The sequence below is a fragment of the Anarrhichthys ocellatus genome, unplaced genomic scaffold (genome assembly GCF_004355925.1).
Source record: "Anarrhichthys ocellatus isolate YVR2014 unplaced genomic scaffold, GSC_Weel_1.0 scaffold2, whole genome shotgun sequence".
Classification (NCBI taxonomy): domain Eukaryota; kingdom Metazoa; phylum Chordata; class Actinopteri; order Perciformes; family Anarhichadidae; genus Anarrhichthys; species Anarrhichthys ocellatus.
The window spans coordinates 16,784,766-16,793,679 of NW_022280032.1; the positions used below are offsets into that span (position 1 = coordinate 16,784,766).

Genomic DNA, 8,914 nt, shown 5'->3' on the forward strand with positions numbered 1-8,914 from the left:
GCCTTTGTTTTGGTGTATGTACTGCCTGAAAGGTTTAAACACAGGTGAGATGCAGAGGGCAGAACAGTTGGAATAGCTAATCCCCCACTGATAAAAGGTTTAAGGCTTAAATCATCCAACAGCAGAAAAGACACAAGTGAGAACTGAGATGCAGCAACGACAGCAACATTATTTCACCAATCTGTCTGCACATCACAGTAAAGACACACTTTAGCCAGCGTGACTCTGCCACATCGGGAGATAAATGTGAAAGAGCGCAAACAGAATCGACCCCCATTCCCAGGAGTAATGGAGCTGTCAAAGGCCAAGTCTGACCCCTCAGTAACCCACCGGGGGCAATGATATGACACCTATCCCTTCACACTGGCAGCGTCTGCAGCAGAGTGTGTGTGGGTGGGGGTGGGGGGGGGTTCGCACATCTGATGATAGCAGTCATCCTCACTGGAATGAGGAAAAATAGAGGTCATTGTGCCACTGTTACCTCATGGAAGAAGTGTGTGTGTGTGTGTGTGTGTGTGTGTGTGTGTGTGGGTGTGTGTGTGTGTGTGTGTGTATGTAGTGAGAAACCCTGTAGAGAGCTTGACAGTGACAGAGAGGGAGGAATGACACTCATGGTAGGAAATTATTGTTTGATGCCGGGCTGGAGCTGATGAAACCTGCCTCAGTGGAATATGGGAAATGTCTGGTCCTCATACACCAGCAAAACTAATTAAATCACGATGGCAAAATATGCAGCTTATTTTTATTTATTTAATTTTTTCTGCGAGTCACTATGTTGCTTCTATTTACTGCCTGTTAAGATACGATGCATTTCCAAGACGCAATGACATGTACCCTACGGCATCAAAGCGTAATGCACGGCGAGGCAATCTTGCATCCAATCTAGAGACTCAGCTCCAGTAGACGGTGTGGTCTCTGGAGGGGTGAGACACGCATCCTCGCTCTGCCTATCGCCGCTCTCCGTCCATGGCGCATCTCCAGCTCTGAATCCACTTTGGCTCTGGACACACCGGCGGCAGCGCTCGACCCACACACACACATACACACACATATATATATATATATATATATATATATATATATATATGCACACAATTTTCCAAATGCAGCGCACAGGACGGAACCGGACGTAGAAGTCCTTCTGCATCTGATCGAGTGCGTCTATGGTAAGGCAACATTTTTTTTAAATCTGTTGTTGCATTTTACGCGCAGCGAGGTGCAGACGAACTGTTATCTAACTAACAAGATGCTCTAATCGGACAAAGAGTATCATGATAGTGATAATATGAGGAGTAAAAGCAGTATTTATGATCACTCCACACAGCGACTTAAAGTGTGTCAGCAGTTGATGAGTTTTGACCTGGTCTTACTTTATCGGCTTTGCGATGCTGCTGCTCCACACGGGCGAAATGTGTTTCATTCTTCTCACATTAATCAAAGAATGCTACAGTAGTTTTTAAGTGATATTTAGCCGCTAAAGATTTGAATACATGTATTCAAATCTTGAAATATTGGTATGAATCATTGAAAATATATTTCCACTATTTCCAGATGCAAAGGTTTGCTCTCCATCACTGTTAAGCACCAACCGGGATTTTAATGGATTTCCAGGTGAACACTGGTTGATATTCGGTCTGAACGTCTAAGACCTATTTTCACCGTTTTTTCAACCGGCTAAAATGTGGTTACAACATCAACGTGTCACAAAACACCAACGTTTAAAAAAATGTTGATGGTTTGTTCAGTTGTAGGTTGAAAGAGAGACGATATTGGCTTCTGTGAACACAAAAATGTTCTCGAAAGTCATATTACACTGAAGTCTGTGGTCTACACAAAGATATGATTTGAATGTTTCATACAAAATGTCATAAATATGGAACTATAGATGTATGCTGCCAACAAGATGCTCCCAGGACATCGTAATGAGAGTGTTTACTGCTGGAACACGCTTTGGCTTTGGCGCTTTGGCTCAGAGTGCTTCAACTTTGAAAGTTGCACTGGTCTGGAAACTCGGCACTGAACTTGAAGAGCGAAGTGAACGAGCTGACGGAATAAACATGAGGCTTCACGCTAACGCCATACTTTGTAAGTATTTTAACTACTTTATTTCAACTATGCAAAGCGAAATTAGCCCCATTAGTATCATTTTATGCTGCTAACGATGAAGGCGAGGCTGCTAGATTGTAGCGATAGTATGTTAGCTTTCAGTATTAGCATGTTAGCCTATAGCGTACTGCAGCATGGACCCACAGTAAACATAAACATGTGTGTTAGTTAAATGTTGGAGACTGTCTTTATGGGCTATTGCCCCAACGTTATAAAATTTAGTTTTTAGGCCATTTTACATATGAAATACACGACAGAAAACGAGCAGGGCTGTACACAGTCTGAATGGGGAGGAAGTGAGTAAAACAAAGTGATGTGTAAACAAGAAGATGATCAAAACATTGTTTGGCATGCAGCAATATACAAACAATATAAAATATTATACTGTGTAATATCCCAGTGAGCATCTTTCCGCTGAAAGGACGTTTAATAAACGACTGTGGTCAGCGGTGAAAAGACGTCAAGAGTTCAAAAGTGAACATCTTTTTTCAAATACTTGTTTCTTTTGCAGATGGCCGTCTGAAACCTGCTCCTGTGACGACGACATTTAAAGAAGTAACGGAAGATTTTGTTCATCAATCGTGTATTTTCAATTTCATTGTAGTTGAATTTAAAGAACATTGTTGATATTGTATTTATATTGCTGCTTAATAAATACAAATGAATTGTTGCCTTTGTCTCTTGGTCTTCTTTGTCCTGTACGTGGAAGTTGTTGAAGTGTTACTATGACTACCTATTTAATTGCTATTTCACTGTGAGCATTTTTAGGTTTAAAAGATGTTTAAAACACAGTTATGATTAAAAAGACGTTCAAAATTGAAAGTTTTTTTGTTAGAAAAATTCACTCGAGGCGATGTAAAAATCATTAATCACAAGACATTTATATTTATTTGATAGACAAAACAGCTGCTGAAGACGCCTGGTGTCCCAGAAAGTTCACACAAGGACACAGGCCTTAAACACTTACAGAGGACATGAGCTTTTGTTAAATGTAAACATTCCTTAATCACTTAAACACATACTAATTAGTCATTTCGATTTTTTCCCAACATTTTTCCACTGGCTTTTTGAAGACCATATTTCACCAGGATTTGCAATATTAGCTTTCAACTGAGAAATGTGGATGCGGTTTCTTAGTAAGCCTCTAAAATGACGGAATACTATTATTTACACAATGAAAAAAAATCTCTATTGCAAATCCCGGTGAAATATGGTCTAAGCGTGAACGTTTAATCAATGTCTTCTAATAGTACATGAAAAAACTTTAAGTTTTAAACCAATTTTGAACGTCTTTTCACTGGTAAAATGCTCACTGGTTACTGTGTCGATGTAAGTGACAGGGTGAGATCAAATTGCAGGTCTCTTTTGCTACTAATTAATTTCATCTTCACTTAACTCCATTATTTCTTCGTTATGATTCATTTATCACTCAAACAGCCCACTGTTTGTACTGCTCTTCCTTCTGTGTAGTGCCTTTATTCACTCTGTGTGTGTGCTGGAGGAATCATGTAGGACAAGATTCATCTTCTCTCCTCCATCACAGGAGCTCCTCTGTAGCCCGGGGTCAGATCTAGCTCCTCTGCATCCTGCAGCGGCTCTGCTCTGCTCTCCGCCTGTGGCACTCTGCATGTATACATGTGTCTATAGTTGTTGGTTTAGAGACAGAAAGAGAAAGGGAAAAGGTAGATAGATGGAGAACAGAGGGAAAAAAACTAAGTGGAGATTTGAAGCTCCTCTTGGCGTTATACTGTTGCTCAACCCTCTGTGTTTCCCAGGATTGATCGTTGCCAATAAACCACCTCACTCAGAAGATCTGTGAACACACAGAGGTGTCTTAATAGAAAAATCTTTGGCACTGTCACATCCCTCAATCACTTGCATCCCAAATCCCTCAGTCCCAACCTCATCACTAGCTTCTAACCTCATTTGTTGCCTTTATTTTCCACAGAGGCAATTGCCTTTCCTCCACCATGCCCAAATATCATTACCTCCACACACCTTTGCTGCTAGCTATGTTAACTTAGCAGCTGCAACTGCTGCTGAATTTACAACTCAAACCCGCCAGAGCAGCGCACGCCGCATGGTGTAATCTTTGGTTGATCCTGTCCCCGAGGCTTTTATCCCCTGTAAGCACTATTATTGTTTGGGGGAAACAAAAGCTGGGACCATCTGAAGTTCGTAGTCCCTTTCCAGCTGTTGACAGAGTGTCTATTATTCCTGGTACGAGCCTCGGTACGGGAGGAGTTATACGCCAGGGAGAAAAGAGGACTTGCAAATCAAATTGCTTTAATCCATTGAAGCATCTGTCCTCATTCTCTAGAGGGCAGCAGGGTGTGTAGCAGAGGAGGCACTGAGCCCCGATCACGACTGGAAAGGAAAACAAAACCTGTCGCTGAGGAATCATATGTGCCTTGGTCAGCCAGCTGTGCAGTGCATGTTGGGTATGGATGGCAGGACTGTCAAATTGACAGATTTTTCCCCCTCTTTTCTCAAGTGTCAGATATGGTAAGAAGCTTGGTCAAAGTTTTTCATTATCTGCAGTCATTCATGCTTCTATTTCTCTGCTTTTTCACCCATTTTTTCTGTCTTTCAACAAACGCACAAACACAACGTGCAGCTTTAAAATTGTTCCGGAAAAAGAGACAAACAGTACAGCATCCCCAACTCTGTGATTCTGTCTGCAGCTAACAAAGTTTTTCCCCCTGATGGGTTGATTCTGTGATTGCTGTTTTTTTTGTCGTATTCAAACAGAATGGCTCATGATGTCAACCCGATTTCTTTTCCCCTCACCCACAGAGTAAATGTCTTTCGTTTTGCGCTGTTTGTGATTAATGGAACATCAAAAGCCGATCTGAGCTCAGTGTGATACATTCCTGAGGATATGAGTCTGCCAGGGACACATAAACATCATTAATGAACAAGAGACAGACTGGAGTGAGACAGAGTGACAGAAAAAGGGTGAGAAGAAGCAAACAGGAAGGCGATAGTTATTTTTGTCAGTAATATGACGTCTATATACCTGTGGTTTTGATGATGATTGCCTCGGTGAGTGATGGAGACACATTTTGCACCCCGGGATCTGGTGTGATTACCTACCATCGGTCTGGTGCGAACAGACAAATGGATGGCAGCATCTTTTTTTTTTTTCTAAATCCATTTGGAAAATCACATCTCCCTTTGCTCTTTCATGCCCAGTGGCAAAAAAACTCGGAAGTGTACAAAGGGAACTTCTTCACTCATCTATGTGAAGACAGCTATATTTATCTGGGTATGTAGCTCTCTGTTGGGCTTAGAGGCTTAATTACCCAGACGAGAGGAAAGCAAAAGTGAAATGCAATTATGCAACTGTGCGCAGAGTAGGCTATCTTGAATAGTGGAACTGTTGTGACATTACTGCTAACATTTCGCAGTAGAGGTCTGATCTTTGTGTCGTGTTTTTCTGCAGAACAAATCTGTGGATCCTTTAGGGAACAAATCCTGAATCCAAAGCGTTTAGGCTTCTTCTGGTAGAAATGCTAAAAGGTGCGGTCTGTTTGCTCCACTTGGAGAGCGAGAAAGAGCAACCTCTCCTCCATTCTGCACTTTTTATGAAACACAGACATATGTGCTCTCAAATGATTCTTTTTTACATTTTGGTAAATCTCTCTTATTCACTCTTATTCACTTACTTGCTAATATGAAGCTACAACCAGCAGGTTAGCTTAGCTTAGCATAAAGACTGGAAACTGAGGAAAACAGCTATATCTTGGCAGTCTGAAGGTAACAAAATGTGTCTACCAAGACCTCTAAAGCTCACTAATCAACATGCTATAACAATTTATTAAGTGAGCTTTAAAGGGATGATTTTGTCAAAGAAAGAGCCAGACTAACTATTTACTCCATTTCCGTCTTTATGCTAAGCTAAGCTAAGTACAGACATGAGAGTGTTGTAGATCTTTTCATATAACTATCAGCAACCACACTAGAAAACACTGTTACACAATTAGTAGGACACGCGTTCACATTCTAAACTGGCAAGGGAAATCTCAAATGGAAAAGTTAATGTGTCATGCTTTACCTTCTCCTGTTTGAGTGCCCTTGAGCAAGAATCCTAACTGCTCCAGCAAGAGCTGCTCATTGGCCATCAGTGGAGGGCTGCAGGCGTAAAGGAGTGGGAGCTAGCTGCACATGCATGAAGCTGAAAAAAAGGCATTAAAATGAAATCTCATTGTGTATCTCTCTGTGCCTCCCTGTCGGCGTCAGCGTGAAGGATGTAGAGCCAGAGGGGGGGACAGGATGGAGTGTTCCTGGAAGACGGTGCTGCTGCTGGTGTGTGCGTCTCTTGGGGTCCAGTACACAGCCATCCGCACCCTGAGGGACTCTCTGTCTGGGCCCTGTCAGGGGACCTACCGCTGCCAGACCAGACACCACAGAGGTATGCCTCAATAGCCAGTCAAGATTGTCCCACATACTGTCCTGCCTCGCTACAGGAGAGCAAAACGTGTGTATGGCTGTTGGCGTATAAGCTCATATGTATTGCAAGTGTGTATGTTGTTTATGTTGCATGCATGTGTTGTGTTACAAAACTCGGTTGTGCAGCACCGACACACACTTGATTGGTAATATTAGTGAAATGTTCCCAAAAAGCCTCACACGCAAAGGGATTCAGTGAAGAGCCAGAATTAAAACTGTGACTGAAAATGAAGAAAAAGGAAAGCAGATCATTAAACGAGGGAATTCCCTACAAGTGGGGAGGATAGAGAAGTGAAATATGTGTGATTTGTTTTACAATTATCCTCCAATTTATCTCCATTAATCCCCTCTCATAGTGCAGCTGTAGATGCAGCTCCTGTGTATGAAAGTAGCATCCCCTTTGCAATCAACTCCTCATCAGCAGTAATTACACGTTAGCTATTTGCACTATATTTAGAGATCCGCCATTTCATAAGCCCCTTCGGTAACCACCGGCAGACAAGCAACTTACTCAGGCATGTTTACCCTCTAAATTATTTAAGCTTTATCGGCTTGATTCAGTCGTTGACTTTCTCCTGGACTGAATTATGATGAAAACCGACACTTTCGCTTTTATGAGCTGAAGTAACTCTTCTGGAATAAGTGAAATAAATCTTTTTTTTTTTTATCAGAACCTGGCTCTAGGAAAAAGGTAAACCGGGTTGTGTTATGTGTTGTTAATAGGCTTGTTGTAGGACTACATGATGCAACTGACTTCAGTATCACATAATATGAGTTAAACATGTAAAACGACTGACTTGGTTGTTTCTTCCTTCTAGACTCCAGGTGGAAAGCTTTGTGCGATGACGGCTGGATGCCCGTCGATTCGCCTCGGAAGCACATCCTGCTGTTTGCCACCACGCGCAGCGGCTCCTCCTTCACCGGGCAACTCCTCAACCAGCACCCAGGGATCTTCTATGTATTTGAACCTCTCTACCACGTCCAGCAGGCATTCACCAACTCCAGCAGCAGGCTGCGTCGCACCCTGGACCGCCGGGCCCTACTGGGAGCATACAGAGACCTCCTCCTCAATCTATACACCTGTGACCTTCACTTCATGGAGAATTACATCCGTCCGGAGCCCCAGGACCACGTCACAAGCTCCTTCTTCCGCCGAAGCTCCAGCCACGCACTCTGTTCCCCTCCCGTGTGCTTCGATGGAGGTGATGTGGCGGCCTCTGCTACGCCTGATGAAACCTGGTGTCCCAAGAAGTGTGGGGCCCTGAACCTCACCCTAGCCTCTATGTCATGTCTGTCAAGGGAACACGTAGCCATCAAGACTGTGCGGGTCCCCGAGGTGGGGGACCTGCGCACCTTGACAGAGGATCCACGTCTGGAACTGAAGATTGTGCACCTGGTGCGAGACCCCAGAGCCATCCTTGCCTCACGCATGATGGCCTTCTCAGATCAATTCCGCGCTTGGAAAATATGGAACGCAACTGGACGGCAGCCTCGATATGTGGACTTGACACAGATCACCAGTACCTGCAAAGACATGGCGGGCTCTGCAGAAACAGGCCTGCAAAGGCCGGCATGGCTGCGGGGACGCTACCTGCTGGTGCGGTATGAGGACCTGGCGTTCAATCCAAAGGACAAGGTCACTGAGATCTACCGGTTTGTAGGGCTTGAGATGGAGGACAGGGTGCGGATGTGGATTGCAAAGAACACCAACAGTAATGTGTCGTCCCCTTCAGAATGGAACTACAGGTACTCCACCACCAGAGACTCCAGAGCGACAGCAGAGACCTGGAGGCTGCGTCTGGGCTTTGACATCGTGAGGACTGTGCAGAATCTGTGCAATGACACTCTGGCTCTGCTGGGATACAAGCAGGTTCACTCTGCAGCTGAACTCAGAAACCTGTCTCACAGTTTAGTGGAACACAGGACCTTTCAACCAATCACATGATAGATTAGATTTTTAAAAACTGCTTCTTTATTTATTACAGCTGACTTTCCTCTCATGATGCCGATTAAATGAATGTAATTTATCTTATTTTTCAATAATGCCGAAAGTAATTTATTATAACTTTTTATGGTTTTGTTAAAGATATTAAAAGTGCCAAACGTCAAGCGTGTGTGACACGGGAAAGGGTATTTATCTAGAATAAAGTCTATACTGCTGTATATGTTGATTGAAAAAAAATGTATCGGCTCGTTCGGCAAAACACTGAATCTTTCTGTGATTATTTATTATTATTATTATGCTGTTTTTTAAAATACATTTTCTCAGAATTTCAGTGTTTAAATGACAATAAGAGAGAATTGAAAGAGCAGGGACCATTTCAGAGTAAATCTGACCTCTGACCTACATACATAC

General features: G+C 43.0%; 1 protein-coding gene across 2 annotated transcripts; it reads left to right on the top strand.

Moving 5' to 3' along the window:
- Positions 1–1,088: 1,088 nt before the first annotated feature.
- Positions 1,089–8,907, top strand: LOC116388410 (carbohydrate sulfotransferase 1). Of its 2 annotated transcripts, XM_031856246.1 has the most exons (3): positions 1,089–1,166; positions 6,349–6,520; positions 7,377–8,907. In XM_031856246.1, exons 1-3 carry the CDS (start codon positions 1,164–1,166, stop codon positions 8,501–8,503), a joined length of 1,302 nt encoding a protein of 433 aa, XP_031712106.1. In that variant the 5' UTR covers positions 1,089–1,163; the 3' UTR covers positions 8,504–8,907. The 2 variants fall into 2 exon arrangements, with proteins under 2 accessions (XP_031712106.1, XP_031712114.1); XM_031856254.1 differs by lacking the exon at positions 1,089–1,166 and having other exon boundaries at positions 1,174–6,520.
- The last annotated feature ends 7 nt before the right edge of the window (positions 8,908–8,914 follow it).